Source organism: Mustela putorius, unplaced genomic scaffold (genome assembly GCF_011764305.1).
Source record: "Mustela putorius furo isolate JIRA1106 unplaced genomic scaffold, ASM1176430v1.1 tig00000450_pilon_pilon_pilon, whole genome shotgun sequence".
NCBI classification, from domain to species: domain Eukaryota; kingdom Metazoa; phylum Chordata; class Mammalia; order Carnivora; family Mustelidae; genus Mustela; species Mustela putorius.
Window position 1 is genome coordinate 16,169,989 of NW_025421385.1, and position 15,616 is coordinate 16,185,604.

The 15,616-nt window shown below is 48.1% G+C and overlaps 1 protein-coding gene across 1 annotated transcript; it reads right to left on the bottom strand.

The window, feature by feature from the left end:
• Nucleotides 1–9,743: 9,743 nt before the first annotated feature.
• LOC101686081 (UL16-binding protein 3-like) lies at nucleotides 9,744–15,451 on the bottom strand. The gene is made up of 5 exons (XM_045080190.1): nucleotides 14,997–15,451; nucleotides 13,625–13,888; nucleotides 13,132–13,407; nucleotides 12,351–12,482; nucleotides 9,744–10,589 (listed from the first exon to the last, which is right to left on the bottom strand). The coding sequence occupies exons 1-4, from the start codon at nucleotides 15,133–15,135 to the stop codon at nucleotides 12,358–12,360; spliced, it is 804 nt and encodes a 267-aa protein (XP_044936125.1). The 5' UTR covers nucleotides 15,136–15,451; the 3' UTR covers nucleotides 9,744–10,589; nucleotides 12,351–12,357.
• Between the last annotated feature and the right edge of the window lie 165 nt (nucleotides 15,452–15,616).

Sequence of the window (15,616 nt, forward strand, 5' to 3'; positions counted from 1 at the left end):
TGGTGGCCATGACCAAGACCACCTTAATGTTCTAGTTTTAGCTGGACTAAACTTAAAACAATCTTCTTCCTGGCTCCATGTTCCTGACCTCCCTTTTCTTAGAACATTTTATTTATTTTTATTTTTTCTTTTTTTGCCTTTTAAGTAGGCCCCATGCCCACCAGGGAGTCCAAAACAGGGCTTGAATTCATGACCCTGAGATCAAGTCCTGAGCTGCTATCAGGAGTCAGATGCTTAGCATCACCAAGACTGAACCACACATGAGCCACTAGAACACTTTTTTAAAAAATTATAATTGTAAATTCTTTCTCCTCTTATAAGCCTTATAGCCCATGACTATCTTTCTCAAGGCACTAACAGCAATCTTTTTGAACTATGAACATCAAAGGAGATAGGGTCCTCACCTCCTGGTTTCTGCAGGAGGGAAGGAGCATTTGTTTGATAAGACCACCAACTGGGAGGCTTAAGCAAGAGAAACATTTTTTTTCCTCCTTTTTTAAAAAATTTTTTATTTCTTTTCAGTGTAACAGTATTCATTGTTTCTGCAACACACCCAGTGCTCCATGCAATCCGTGCACTCTCTAATACCCACAACCTGGTTCCCCCAACCTCCCACCCCCCACCCCTTCAAAATTTTCAGAGTCCATAGTCTCTCATGGTTCACTTCCCCTTCCAACTTCCCTCAACTCCCTTCTCCTCTCCATCTCCCCTTTTCCTCCATGTTATTTGTTATGCTCCTCAAATAAGTAAAACCATATGATAATTGAATCTCTCTGCTTGACTTATTTCACTCAGCATAATTTTTTCTAGTCCCATCCATGTTGCTACAAAAGTTGGGTATTCATCCTTTCTGATGGAGGCACAATAGTCCATAGTGTATATGGACCACATCTTCCTTATCCATTCGTCTGTTGAAGGGCATCTTGGTTCTTTCCACAGTTTGGCGACCGTGACCATTGTTGCTATAAACATTGGGGTACAGATGGCTCTTCTTTTCACTACATCTGTATCTTTGGGGTAAATACCCAGTAGTGCAATTGCAGGGTCATAGGGAAGCTCTATTTTTAATTTCTTGAGGAATCTCCACACTGTTCTCCAAAGTGGCTGCACCAACTTGCATTCCCACCAACAGTGTAACAGGGTTCCCCTTTCTCCACATCCACTCCAACACATGTTATTTCCTGTTTTCCTAATTTTGGCCATTCTAACTGGTGTAAGGTGGTATCTCAATGTGGTTTTAATTTGAATTTCCCTGATGGCTAGTGATGATGAACATTTTTTCATGTGTCTGATAGCCATTTGTATGTCTTAATTGGAGAAGTGTCTGTTCATATCTTCTGCCCATTTTTTGATATGATTGTCTGTTTTGTTTGTGTTGAGTTTCAGGAGATCTTTATAGATCCTAGATATCAACCTTTTGTCTGTACTGTCATTTGCAAATATCTTCTCCCATTCCGTGGGTTGCCTCTTTGTTTTATTAACTGTTTCCTCTCTGTGCAGAAGCTTTTGATCTTGATGAAGACCCAAAAGTTCATTTTCACTTTTGTTTTCTTTGCTTTTGGATACATATCTTGAAAGAAGTTGCTGTGGCTGATATCGAAGAGGTTACTGCCTATGTTCTCCTCTAGGATTCTGATGGATTCCTGTCTCACAGTGAGGTCCTTTATCCATTTTGAGTTTATCTTTGTGTACGGTGTAAGAGAATGGTTGAGTTTCATTCTTCTACATATAGCTGTCCAGTTTTCCCAGCGCCATTTATTGAAGAGACTGTCTTTTTTCCACTGTATATTTTTTCCTGTTTTGTCAAAGATTATTTGACCATAGGGTTGAGGGTCCATATCTGGGCTCTCTACTCTGTTCCACTGGTCTATGTGTCTGTTTTTATGCCAGTACCATACTGTCTTGGTGATCACAGCTTTGTAGTAAAGCTTGAAATCAGGTAACGTGATGCCCCCAGTTTTATTTTTGTTTTTCAACATTTCCTTAATGATTCGGAGTCTCTTCTGATTCCATACAAATTTTAGGATTATTTGCTCCAGCTCTTGGAAAAATACCGGTGGAATTTTTATCGGAATGGCATTAAAAGTATAGATTTCTCTAGGCAATATAGACATTTTAACAATGTTTATTCTTCCGATCCAAGAGCATAGAATGGTCTTCCATCTTCTTACGTCTTCTTCAGTTTCTGTCATGAGTGTTCTGTAGTTCCTCGAGTACAGTTCCTTTACCTCTTTGGTTAGGTTTATTCCCAGGTGTCTTATGGTTCTTGGTGCTATAGTAAATGGAATTGATTCTCTAATTTCCTTTTCTGTATTTTCATTGTTAGTGTATAAGAAAGCCACTGATTTCTGTACATTGACCTTGTATCCTGCATGTTACTGAATTGCTGTATGAGTTCTAGTATAGTCTCCAAAGGCAAAGGAAACAAAAGCCAAAATGAACTTTTGGGACTTCATCAAGATCAAAAGCTTCTGCACAGCAAAGGAAACAGTCAATAAAACAGAGAAGCAACCCATGGAATGGGAGACAATATTTGCAAATGACAGTACAGACAAAAGGTTAATATCCAGGATCTACAAAGAACTTCTCAAACTCAGCACACACAAAACAGTAATCATATCCAAAAATGGGAAGAAGATATGAACAGACACTTCTCCAATTAAGACATACAAATGGCTATCAGACACATGAAAAAATGTTCATCATCACTAGCCATCATGGAATTTCAAATTAAAACCACATTGAGATACCACCTTATACCAGTTAGAATGGCCAAAATTAACAAGACATTAAACAACAAGTGTTGGAGAGGATATAGAGAAAGGGGAACCCTGTTACACTGTTGGTGGGAATGCAAGTTGGTGCAGCCACTTTGGAGAACAGTGTGGAGATTCCTCAAGAAATTAAAAATAGAGCTTCCCTATGACCCTGCAATTGCACTACTGGGTATTTACCCCAAAGATACAGATGTAGTGAAAAGAAGGGCCATCTGTACCCCAATGTTTATAGCAGCAATGGCCACAGTCGCCAAACTGTGGAAAGAACCAAGATGCCCTTCAACAGGGCAATGGATAAGGAAGATGTGGTCCATATACACTATGGACTATTGTGCCTCCATCAGAAAGGATGAATACCCAACTTTTGTAGCAACATGGATGGGACTAGAAGAAATTATGCTGAGTGAAATAAGTCAAGCAGAGAGATTCAATTATCATATGGTTTTACTTATTTGAGGAGCATAACAAATAACATGGAGGAAAAGGGGAGATGGAGAGGAGAAGGGAGTTGAAGGAAGTTGGAAGAGGAAGTGAACCATGAGAGACTATGGACTCTGAAAAACAACCTGAGGGTTTTGAAGGGGCGGGGGGGTGGGAGGTTGGGGGAGCATGTATTGCATGGAGCACTGGGTGTGGTGCAGAAACAATGAATACTGTTACACTGAAAAGAAATAAAATATATATATATATATATATATACATAATGTGATTATTTTCTTCAGCAACTTATTTCCATCTACATATATTGAAAGAAGCATATCTCTTATAAAAGATGAATTAATCTGGAATTTGTTTTATATCCCATAAGAACTCTTGGAATTTTTTTCTTCCTCTACTGTATGGGGTAAAAATAAGTATGATTCTGCTAGATTTCTTGTGGAGACACAATTTAAGGATGGCTCAGAAATCAACTTTAAGGCACTCATCTGTAAGTCTCAGACATGATCCTGACAATTTGGAATTTAATAGATATTCTAGGAATAAAGCAGTTGAGAATCTTCCTGATTTCCCTAAGTCTCTTACTACAGCACTGACTTTCCTGTCATCCTCCTTCAGTGCACAGTGAGCCTACACAGCAGAAACAGATCTACTTCTAACAGTTGATTTATTTCCTCATGAGCAAAGGATTGCTATCCAGAATATACAGAGCTCATGCAAATAAATAAGTATAAATCTGGTTCTCCTGAGATCTGTGCAAATGCTTTGAGCAGGTCATAGACAGTAAATCAGCCTATGAAATCACTGAACACATCCCAAACATATAAGATAACATGAAGAACGGTGGGCTTGCTTTATACATGCATCAAACTGACAACATTTTAGAGAGGGTTATAGCAAGTGGCGGACAGGAAATGGATAACAGGAGTCCTCTTGCGTGTTGGTAGGAGTTTAAATGGAATCACTGTTTTGCCCTTTATTTCACCCTATCTGAATGGTGGTTCGTGTGTTCATCCCACTGCATGGCAATCCCAGTGTTAATTTGAGGCTGGAAACACATGGTGACCAAAAAGCAATAGAGATGTAGGATTATTTACTGCAGTGCTATGTATCATAGCAAAAAATTAGCCATAGGATATCCAACTGAGGTAAAATATATACAGTATGTTATGAGATTTCTGTTTCTCTCTAAGACTAAATTATCTGAACTACGATTAAAAAAAAAAAAAAACGACAAAAGTGAGTTAAAACACCAGCTGAACAAAGCTTTCAAATGTATATTTGTGAACTTTTGGACAAAATACTGTACGGACCTATTTAGCCAGAGTGACTCTATCTTGGTTAAAAGCCATTTTGTTGTTTCTGCAGTAAAACTCAAACTGACCCTGCCTCCCACCCCCAAAGAAACTTACTTAGAAGCAAGTCTGGGAAACCAATAAAATATGGTTGGCTAGTTCCTAATAACAGAGCCCAGAATACAAGGACAAGTCAGGCCAAGTGGAGACATCCAATCAGTAAAAGTACACATATTGTCTCCCTAACCATCAAAGAATGTAAACCCCGCCTTTTGGGGGCCAAACTTGAGCGCCAATTCTGACCAGAGTGATAGCTTAGTTCAAACAGCTACTATAGGGTAAATTGCAATTCAATTGGCCACCTGCATGTGGCCTAACATGACTACGCAATGTTACAATCTCATTGGCCACCTATGTGTGGCCAGGCTTTTGCTCTATAAAAGTTAGCCTGTAATATGGGGTAGTCTCTCTCTTCGGAGACAGCCCTGACTGGTCAGTCAGTCAATTCTTGAGCCTGTAAAATGGTGATGGTCACCCTCTTCAGAGGCGGCCCTGACCGGTCAGTCAGTCAGTTCTTGAGCCTGTAAGCTGGGGGTGGTTTGCTTTCTTTAGAGATGGCCCTGGCCAGTCAGTCTGACTTCAAAGGCTTGGCATAAAATAAAGCTTTGCATGACTTTAACTTTGTTGCAGTCTCGTTCCCCTGGCAAATCAGTCTAACTTCTAATACTTCTTATAAAATAAAGCTTTAAATAAACTTTCACTTTGTCTCAGTCTCATTTTGTTTAATAACAGACCTAACAATACAGTCCCAGTGGCCTCCTACATCTGAATCTCTTCACCTACATTTACAGATTTAAACCAATCCACCAACAGGGCAAATAAAACACTCTAACCCTCATCTTCAGCACATCCAAGAAATGGAAGATGCCCAAGTCCGTCGATCTTTTTGGCCATATTGGGCATTGCTGGAACAACTTGAAGCAGAGTATGAAGATGAGAAGGCCCTCAGGTACCATGAGACCTACTAGGAGATGATCCTGTGGTAACCCAGGAGAATGTCCCAGTGTGGGGAAACTATATCCTAAAATGTTAGCATCAGGACATCACGAAAACTGGGAGGACATCAGTGTGACAGCTCTGTCATGTGGTTCAGGAGAAAAGGTGTTCTGTACAAGACTCACAACATCTTAAGAAGTTTAGGCTTGTTTCAAAAATGTGTATGGTTCTGAAAAATGGGGACACCAGAAATACATCAGTTTCAGAATTTGACGTGACAAGTTAAATGGCTCCAAACAGCTCCTGGTCAGTTTTTTGTCAGGTCCTGCCTCTTTGTTCCCTTCTCCCTCTCTGTGCTCCAGCCATGGGCAGCCTCTCCCTCCTGCCCCTCATCAGCATGGTCACCCCAGGCCTTTCTAGAGAGGAGAGCAGCTGAGGACGGGAATTGGGAGGTGCGCACTCTTAATCTCTAGAGACCCTGACCCTCACTTTGGTGTAGGAGATGGCAGGCACCTGAATCAGCTCTTTGGAGATGAGATAACCCTCTAAGCCTTCTGTGGATAGTGTATTCCCAATGATATTTCTGCTTGAAATTCATGGCTGCTAAGGGATTTCCCACACAATCTCTCTGGCCCTATTCACCTCCTGAAATCTCTTCCTCTCCAAAACCCTAAGGTTCTCACCTTCGGCCTCCAGGCTTTCTGTTCTAGAACTTTCCTCTGTCAGGTAGTTTGGATCACATGGGCCAACAGCCTGTGTCCTGTGAATGCTGGGCACCAATATCACCTGCTTTTAAGTCTTCCTCACACACCTATTTTAGTCAGACTTCCCCAGAAAATAGAAGCAGTATGATGTGCAGACAGGCAGAGAGATAGTGAGAGATTTACTCATGCGCCTGTGGAGGCCGTCAACTCCACATCCTGAAGCCATCCTGAGACTCAGCGGTGCAGATGGAGTCTGAAGGCAGTCTGTGGGAGAGCTCCCCGTTCTTTGCGGGAGGTCATTCTTGTTCTTTTCAGGCCTTCCCCTGATTTGACAAGGCCCGGCAATGTTCTGAAGGACATTCTCCTTTACTTGAAGCTCACCCATTTAAATGTCAATTTTATCCAAAATTTTCTCCATGTGGACAGGCAAAATTAACCATCCCACATCCTTAGGCTAAATTAAGCATCCTCTCTCCCCTTCTGCGGGGCCTCACAAGTGAGTCCAGAGTAAGAATATCACACCCGGTACTTGCTTCAGATCCCTGCCTTCACCCTGTGTCCAGGCCACCTGCCGCCTCCCCCCTGCTCTGTGCCAGGCACACTGGCTTTGTTCCAAGTCTACAAACTTTAGGAACCTGGTGTGGCCAGGACCTCTTCTGATCCTTTGGGGGAATGTCTCCCATGTTGGGACTGATGAGTCTTTCTCCCAGAGAGAAGCCACACCAAGGAAAAGGAGCTTGGAGTTTGGAGTAGAGTGCCGCCAAAAGCCAGCCTCAAGGTTAGCCACCCTCAGGAGGTGTCTCTGCTGCTATGCTAAGGGGCTGGGGGAGGGGAAACACAATGGGGCCCACTAGTTCTTCTGTCCCCTCAGAGGCAATGCCACCTCTCTCAGATGCTCCCTAAGAAGCAAGAACACTCTTTCCCAGTGTGTCCCAAGGGAACCTCAGATCAGGCTCTCGGCTCCCAGGCTGTCCGCCCTCCTTCTCCACAGGACCGCTGCTGTGCCTGCCAGACTCCACACCGGCCACACCGCAGACTTCTGAAACTCCAGTCTTTGAGCTCCACTGGTTGTTGTCAAAACTCTCATCAACCCATCTTGTTTTCCCAGTCAACGGTTTTGGGGAAGTGTTTGCCTTGTGCGATCCCCTGTGAGCTCCTCTCTCCCTCTGTCTTTCTATCGCTTCTCTCCACGACCAGGGCCGCTTCCCCTCTGCAGCACCTGCAGTACCCTTCTCCCCCAAATCACACCTCGGCAACCCCTACCCTCCATGATGACGTGGCCTCTTTTCTCCCTCTCATTGTGTAGTTTGTACTGTCCATCCTCAGTTCTCTGTCTTGGGTGTTCAGGATGACTTGATGTTTATCTAGCTGTGTTTGAGGGATGAGGGAAGCCTTGGTCCTCCCACTACTCTACCCCCTTAGCTCTCCTCTCTTTGAAAAAAAAATTCTTGTTTAAGCAGTTAGAAGGCAAACTGTTGGGATTCCAGCAGTCAGCACCAACAGAAAACAGTGTTAATGTTATGAAAGAGTGCGGAGGTGGATTATCATGACCAAGAATGAAGGCAATGAAATGTTCCATCTCCTCCATAATCATGGTGATCTGGAGGGTTCTCCCTCCACCCTAGGGATCAAAGCTCCTGTTGGTTAAGGTGAACAGATGGTGGAAAGACCACCCCCCAGGAGGGACAGTGGGTGCAGGAGAGCACATGCCAGGGGCTCCTTATAGCAACCTCAGCCTCTAAAAGGCAGACAGACAGCTTGTTCAAGTGGCTGAGGAGATCCTGGGTCAGTCCTACTGCCCTCCCCACTCCACAGTCACTCCCTTTCTCAAAGACCTGTGCTCACTGATGGCCTAGCATCCACCCCCACAGCTCCCCAACCCCTGGATCCAGAGCCTGAACACACTCTTCCCTCATTAGCACAAGACAGATTCAACTCCAGGCCCCCTACCAAGAAGTGGGGCTCAAGACTAAAACCAGGGGGGGGGGTGTCTGGGTGGCTCAGTCCTTAAGCATCTGCCTTCTCCTCAGGTCATGATTCCAGGGTCCTGGGATTGAGGCGCACATCTCATTGGGGTCTCTGTTTAGTGAGAAGCCTGCTTCTCCTTCTCCCTCTCCCACTCCCCCTGCTTGTGTTCCCTCTTTTGCTGTGCATCTGTCAAATAAATAAATAAAATCTTAAAATACAAAAAGAGTAAAACTGGGAATGAATCATCTGTTCCCTTTCATTAGATCTTGATCCACCCTTTGGATCAGAAGCCATAAAGGAGGGGCTGGGAGGCCTACCCGAAGAGAGGGACCTGGATCCTGGTTTCTGGATCTTTAGGGGAGGCTGTTAGACACAAATCCATCTTCCCTTGTCTTCAGCCTCTCCTCACCTTGGTAGCTAAACACAAGGTCTGAATGTGACCATCCTTGCCCTGCCACACCCTTTCCTGGTCCAATCAGGTGACAGCATCCCATTCCAAAAGCAGCTCAATGCCCCCTCCTGAGCCACTCTTAGGCACCTCTGCTCAAGGCAGGGGCAGTTCAGCTGACTGGGGCTCTGGGCTTTGCAGGAGGCTAGCTGCCAGGTTCTGAGAGCACCAGGGCTGAGCCACGTGTCCCAGGGGACCCTGGAGCTCTGGCCTTCAAATCTTATCCTGGAGAGTCTCTCCCAGGGGCCCTCTGTCTTAGCTGCCACCACCCAAGGAGAGCTGTGTGTTCTGCCTCCTCGAGGGAGAGCTGAGGGTGCTGCTGCCTGTGGGTGGTCCTGGGCTTTGCCCCATCCCAGGAGCACATGGCTTTTACACCAGTGTTACTGGACCTAGCAACTCAGAGAAACTCAATGACTGTTCCATATTTTTTATTTGAGAGAGAAGGAGAGAGAGAATGATAGGGTAGGGGTGATGCGGGGTATGACGGGGGTGGGGTGGGGTTGGACCCTGAGCACTGAGAACGAGGCAGGCAGAGGCCACCAGGGGAGCCTTGCCTCTGCAGAAGGCAGATACTTACTGGACTGAGCCACCCAGGTGCCCCAATAATGGCTTCCAATAAAAAAAATGAGATTTTTATCATACCAATCAGTAAACAAGATAACCTATTTATTAAGCCACTAATTGACCTGAATTATGTAAATGTGATAAGAATTGGCTTCCAATTTTAGGCTAAATTTGATAAGTAAAAGTTTAATGAAAATTTTAAGCAACGTGACATTAAAGATTTGTCGTAATAAAAGATGGTGTGTTTTAGGAAATAGTTCTGGCGCAACTTAGTTAATAGTTCTGGCGCACCCATCCCTCCCACCCTCCCCCTCTAAAACTCTGTTTGTCAGAGTCCACAGTCTCTCATGGTTCATCTCCCCCTCCGATTCCCGCCCCCTTCATTTTTCCTTTCTTTCTCCTAATGTTCTCCTGTGTATACCTTATGATCCACAAGTAAGTGAAACCATATTATAATTGACTTTCTCTGCTTTACTTATTTCACTCAGCTTAATTTCCTCCAGTCCTGTCCAGGTTGATGCAAAAGTTGGGTATTCATCCTTTCTGATGGCTGAGTAATATTCCCTTATGTATATGGACCACATCTTCATTATCCATTCATCTGTTGAAGGGCATCTCAACGTTTAGAAGCAGATCTGTTTCCTTCTTGAAGACTCACTGTGCCTTGAAGGAGGTGAGTCAGAGGGGAGGAATCAAAAGAGAGTCACTACTGGAGATGTCTGGTCTGGGGAAATTCTAATCTCATTGCTTCATTTCCAGAATTTCTTCTGCATCCAGAGTGTCAGGATCATGTCTGATACTGACAGATGACTATTTGAGAGGTGGTTTCAGAGAGATTGAATGCCATTTCTATCCACTGCATCATAATGTAAACTTCTGAAATAATGTAACCTTTAATATTTTATTTAAATACCTATTTAAAGGATAAATTTCTAAAGGAAACTATCATAAATACAATCTTGTCCTACTCAACAGATCTGAGTGTCAGAAGAAAGAAGCCCTGAGATTCTCCACTTTCACAGAGTATTCTTTTAGCAATGAGCAGCTCATGATATTGACGAGTGTCTGATTTCCAACACTGAAGGAGAATTTGGGAAATATTCTCTTTGTTCAGAATTCTTGTTCAGGCAGTGAGAAGGCCAAGTACAGGAATCCCAACAGTTAGCACCAGAGCATCCATGTTACGAAAAAATGCAGAGGTGGATCATCAAGATGGAGAACAAAGGCAGGGAAATACTCCACCATAATCACGATCTCCTGGAGGACTGGAGGATTCTGCCTTCGCCACAGAGATCGAAGGTCCCATCGGTGGACACGGACAGCAGGTAGAAGCAACTCATCAGAAGGGAGAGCGAGTGCAGGAGAGAGATCCTCAGGCCTTCTGTAGCAACTTCAGCCTCTAAAAGAGGAAGAGGAGCTTGTTCCTGTAGCTGGGAAAATCTTGGGTCAGTTTTCTTGGGCTTCTCCCTCCCCAGTTACTGCCTGGCTTAAAGCCCAGCTCACACCGAAAGTCAAGTAACACCCTACACTACCCCCACCTCCAACCCTGGGACACCCAAACCCGGGGTCCAGCAGCCTAACCAAACCCTTCCCTCATTACCACAAAACAGTCAGATTCAGGCCCTACTACTCAACACCTAGGCTCAAGACAAAAGCCACCAATGATTCATCTGTTCCCATGACATAGATCCTGGCCCCCCTCTGGCCAGGTGAGAAAGCCCAAGAGAGTGGCTGGGAGCCTTCCCCAGAGAGGGACCTGAATCCTGGTTCCTGTAGCCTTGGGAAAGATTGTAGGCAAAGAACCATCTTCCCTTGTCTTCAGCCTCTCCTCCCCTTGGTAGCTGAACACAAGGTCTGAGTGTGACCGTCCTTGCCCTGCCACACCCTTTCCTGGTCCGATCAGGTGACAGCATCCCATTCTAACAGCAGCTCAATGGCCTCTCCTGAGCCACTCTGAGGCATCTCTGCTCAAGGCAGGGGCAGTTCAGCTGGCTGGGGCTCTGGGCTCTGCAGGAGGCTAGCTGCCAGGTTCTGAGAGCACCAGGGCTGAGCCAGGTATCCCAGGGGACCCTGGAGCTCTGGCCTTCGAATCTCATCCTGGAGAGTCTCTCCCATGGGCCCTCTGGTTAGCTGCCACCACCCAAGCAGAGTAGCATGGGAGCAGAGCCCTGCAAGCCAGCCTTTGGTTGGATGGACAACGGCCTTCCCACCCCTCTTCTTTGGTTCAGACATGGACCCCTCTCCTGGACGCAGCATGGAGAGGTCCCCCATCCCTAGGACACATCATGTGCAGCCACCTGCTGCTCTCCCCCAAGCCAGAGTGTTGTCTTTGCCCGGTGCTCCTACTGTTTGCACACCACCCTTCACTCGGGCCCTTCCCAGGTGAAAAGTTGTTCTGAGCCAGGCCTGATTTTGCTCAATCCCTTAGCAAAAACAGGATGCAAACTTTGGGGTCAGGAGCAGGGGAGCCCTGTGCTTTCCCACCAGCCTTAGCGAGGCACTATCAGAGCTCAAGGATAAGTTTGCCCTGGTAACAGCTATCAAGCATGTGAGAACTTGGTCTTGCCTCCTTTTATGCGTCAACTTGATGGGCCAAGAGATGCCTCCCAATAGCTGGGAAAACATTCTTTCTGGGTCTATCTAGAGAGTGTTTCTGGAAGACATGAGCATTTGAATCAGTAGACTGAGTAAAGGAGACTGTCCTCATCGAATCCACGAGGGCCTGAATGGAACAAACGGCGGAGGAAAGGTGACTTTGCTCTCAGTTTGGCTGGGCCATCCTTCTCCTGCCCTCAGCGTTGGTCATTAGCACTCCTGGTGTTTGGGTCTTCTGGCCAGGACCTAGACTTACACCACAGATACCCTGATTCTCGGGCCTTTGGGTTTGCACTGGAAGCCCACCACCAGCTTCCCTGTTTCTCCAGCTCACAGACCCCCCAGTCGTGAGCCAATCCCTTGTAATAATTATCTACCTCAACTTCTACATCAACAGCTCCTGGTGAGTCTCCTTCTTGGGAGAATCTAATACAGTCCAACGCATCTGGTCTCGTGTTCAGGTGAGAAGGTTCAAGTAATAGGACCAGGGCTGGCCATTCGCCTTTCTCTGTGCTCACCCCAGGCCATCTGCCTCTCACTTCTGACTCAGTTCTGCCCACAGTACCTGTCATTCAAAGGACCATGCCTTGGACAACAAGGAGGATTGAGTGCGTGAGGACCACAAGGAGGACAGAAGTGATCGGCCTGATGGCGGCGCCTTTGACCAGAGGTACATGCAGGGTTGTGGCCGGTGCTCCTGAAATGAAAACACAGTAGTGAGAGCCCTGATCAGGGGCCCCAAACCGGGGGCATGAGTCTTTAGCTGCTGCTGCCCCACGTAATCCTACAGCCCAGATGTCTTCCTTCTGCCGTGTTTGTGGCAGCCGCTGTGACTGGTCCTGGGGATGGAAGGTTCATGCATGTCATATAGCTAATGGGGGAAGCAAGGCTTTCCGTATAGACAGTCACTCGTGCTGTGACAGAAGAGGAGGGGACACGTATGGATGGTGACAGAAACATCTTGTCAGGAGCTGACATTTCACCTGGCACTGAAGGATTTCGAGAAAGAGACCAGGGGACACAAAAAACAACAATGAGGCTCAGAAAAGGGAACAGTAAGAAGTAAATCTCTGGAAACAGAATGAGGCCTGCAGGTTGGGGCCAGGAAGAAATCCACAGAGAGAAAACTGAAGCTATGTGCAGTAGGGAGAGATGCCAGGAGGTGAGCAGGGAAAGGAAGGACACTAGGACACACTAGTGGTCCTTGTACTCCCAAGCACAACTCATCATGTATGCATCATTACACACACACACACACACACACACACACACACTCATACACACACTATGGTGGGGTCAGCCAATCTTTTCAAGAGAACCAGTACTCCAACCAGTGTTCTAGTTACCTATGGTCTCCTGCATCTCATTGCTGTGCTCCCGCAGTTTCTGGAGCCATCTCTTACAGTCTCCGTTTGCGATCTTCATGAGGAGCTCAGTCAACTCTCTGTCACCGTCCAACATGTCCTTAACCTGTTGGCCTCCAGGAGAACTCTCTATCCACTTTCTGTTCTCCAAGTCAAACTGATAGGTTAACTGTTCAGTGAAGACAATCTGCCAAGATCCTGTGGTGTGTCCGTTGGCCCCACGCTTACACATCAGGCTGACTGGAAGGGTGAGAGAATCTGCCCCCACCCCCACCAGGGGAAACAGGTCAGCTTCTGGACATGACCAATCCTTTGCCCCACCCACTTTGCACACTTCTCAGCTCCCCTTCACCCTCCTGCTCTGGCCTCCCTGTCTGCCCTGGCTGCTGGGACCCACTTCGAAGTTTTACATGAACACCATAGCTCCCCAGCCCTGCGAAAGTGTTCTCCTTCTGCCCTGGGCCTTCGTACTTACTGTTCTTAGTGAAAATCTCTGCTTTGATGTCCAGCAGTTTCTTTCTGAACTCTTTCCCCAGGTCCTCCAGAGGTTCCATCTGTGTGTCCCAAAATGCTGTGTCCTTCAGCTTCATCCCCCAAGGACCAACGGATATGACCCGCTTGCTTCCACAGTCATAATAAAGAAACTCGTCTCCATTGACCTGGCCTTGAATCTCACACCATGGATGTCCAGACGTGGCCTGAGGTGTGATGGAGAAATTGTAGGAAAGCGAGAGAGCATCTGGGAAGGAAAAACACAGGTGGAACTTGGTGCTGGAAGAAAAAGAGCAGCAGGCACCCCGCTGCCATCCAGGTGACAGCAATAGAATGTGTGCAAGACAGAGCAAGGACTGTCCCCTCACAGAGGCTCACCCTAGTGTAGAGGCTGGTGCCCTTCCACTTTGGGGATAGGATCAGGATACCTCTGCCTGGCAGGAAGCCACATATCCCCAGATGGGATTCCTCGCCTACCAGGCCACAAGCTGCATCAGTCACTCTACCCAGTGCAGGCACAGGCCAGCCTGGCCATAGCAGAGGAGGCCTGCATGTCACAGGACTGTCAGGACACAGGCCAGTGTCCTGTAGGAAGATGAGGGGCAGGGAGGGGGCTGCTCCTGAGGAGCTGGGGCAGGGTAGGGACAGTGAGGATAGAATCCAAAGTCAGAGAAGGGAGAGTTCAAGACCATGGGTCACAGGATTCCATAGGGCCCAGCAGATGGCCCTAATGAGATCTAAGGATGAGTCCAGGCAAAGTGAAGAAAGGCCTGTCCCCTGTTGCACGGACTAGATTATGAAGAATTTTCTGAGCAGAGACTAGAGGAAGGGATCACAAGGCTCAGAGAAATGCACAAGTCAGAATGATATAAAATAGAAGCAAAACAAAACTCCCCAAACAGGAAAACCCAAAAAGGTCCACAAAATATATCCAGGGGGAGCATGGGAGGGGCGGGGGTGGGGACTCCTGGAGAAGTTGCTTCAGGGGCAGAGTCGCGGGGGTGTGCGGGGTCCAGGCCCTGTGCGATCGCCCTGTCCTGTACGCAGGGCGGGGCTCCAGGGCTGGGCTCCCGCTCCCCGAGGGGGCAGGCGGGGGCGGGGGCGACAGCGGACTCCCCGCCGCGGCCTCTCCCCCTCCCCCCTGCCCACCCCCCAGTCCCCGGCTCCATCGCCCAGAGCCGGGCAGTCCGTGGTCGCCCAACTTCCTCTTTTCCACAAGGCGGCAAATTCCAGGCGGCGGACTCCGCGGAGCAGGAAAGGAGCCCGCGGGCGGCGGCGGCGGCGGCTTGGGGGGGGATGGGGGGTGGGGGGGCGGCCCAAGCCGGCGACAAGATTCCCAAGATCCCGGGACTCACCTGTCCCTGCTCCGCCGCGCGTCGCGCCCACGACCGACCCGGCCGGCGCCGCCGTGATCCCGCGCGGCAGCCGCAGGAGAAACAGCAGGAACAGGAGCCCCGAGCGCTCCGTGAGCGTGGCGGCGGCCGTGGGCTCCATCGCGACCCCGAGCCGGGGTGGGGGGTGCCAGGTGAGGCGCGGAGCGGCTTCCGAAGGAGCCCGGTGGGAAGCAGAACGCGCTTGCTGGGCCGGGCGGGCTGCGCGGGAGGGCGCCTGTCTCCCGCCGAGAGGGACCCGGTCTCTGTCCCGGAGAAGCTGCTCACCGTCGCCCAACTTCCCCTTCTTACGCTTGCGGCAGAGGCGAGGGAAGGCGCGCGGACCCAGGCAGAGGAAGCGGCCGAGGACCGAGCCCCAAGGGGAGCCACCGGCAGAGCTGAGAGGCAGAGCGGAGGTGCTGAGCGCCGCTGTCAGGGGGAGGCGGCGACAGACTGAATCGTGCCAGGGCGACTGCAGCCGCCTCTGTCAGCATCTCTGGGAAGGGGCGGGGCGCGGACGGGCTAGGAAGGGTTTTCATGCGTGAAAACCACTAGACAGAGCCACATGGCCCTATGGGTGTGACAAGTTAACTGGATTCTTTGGG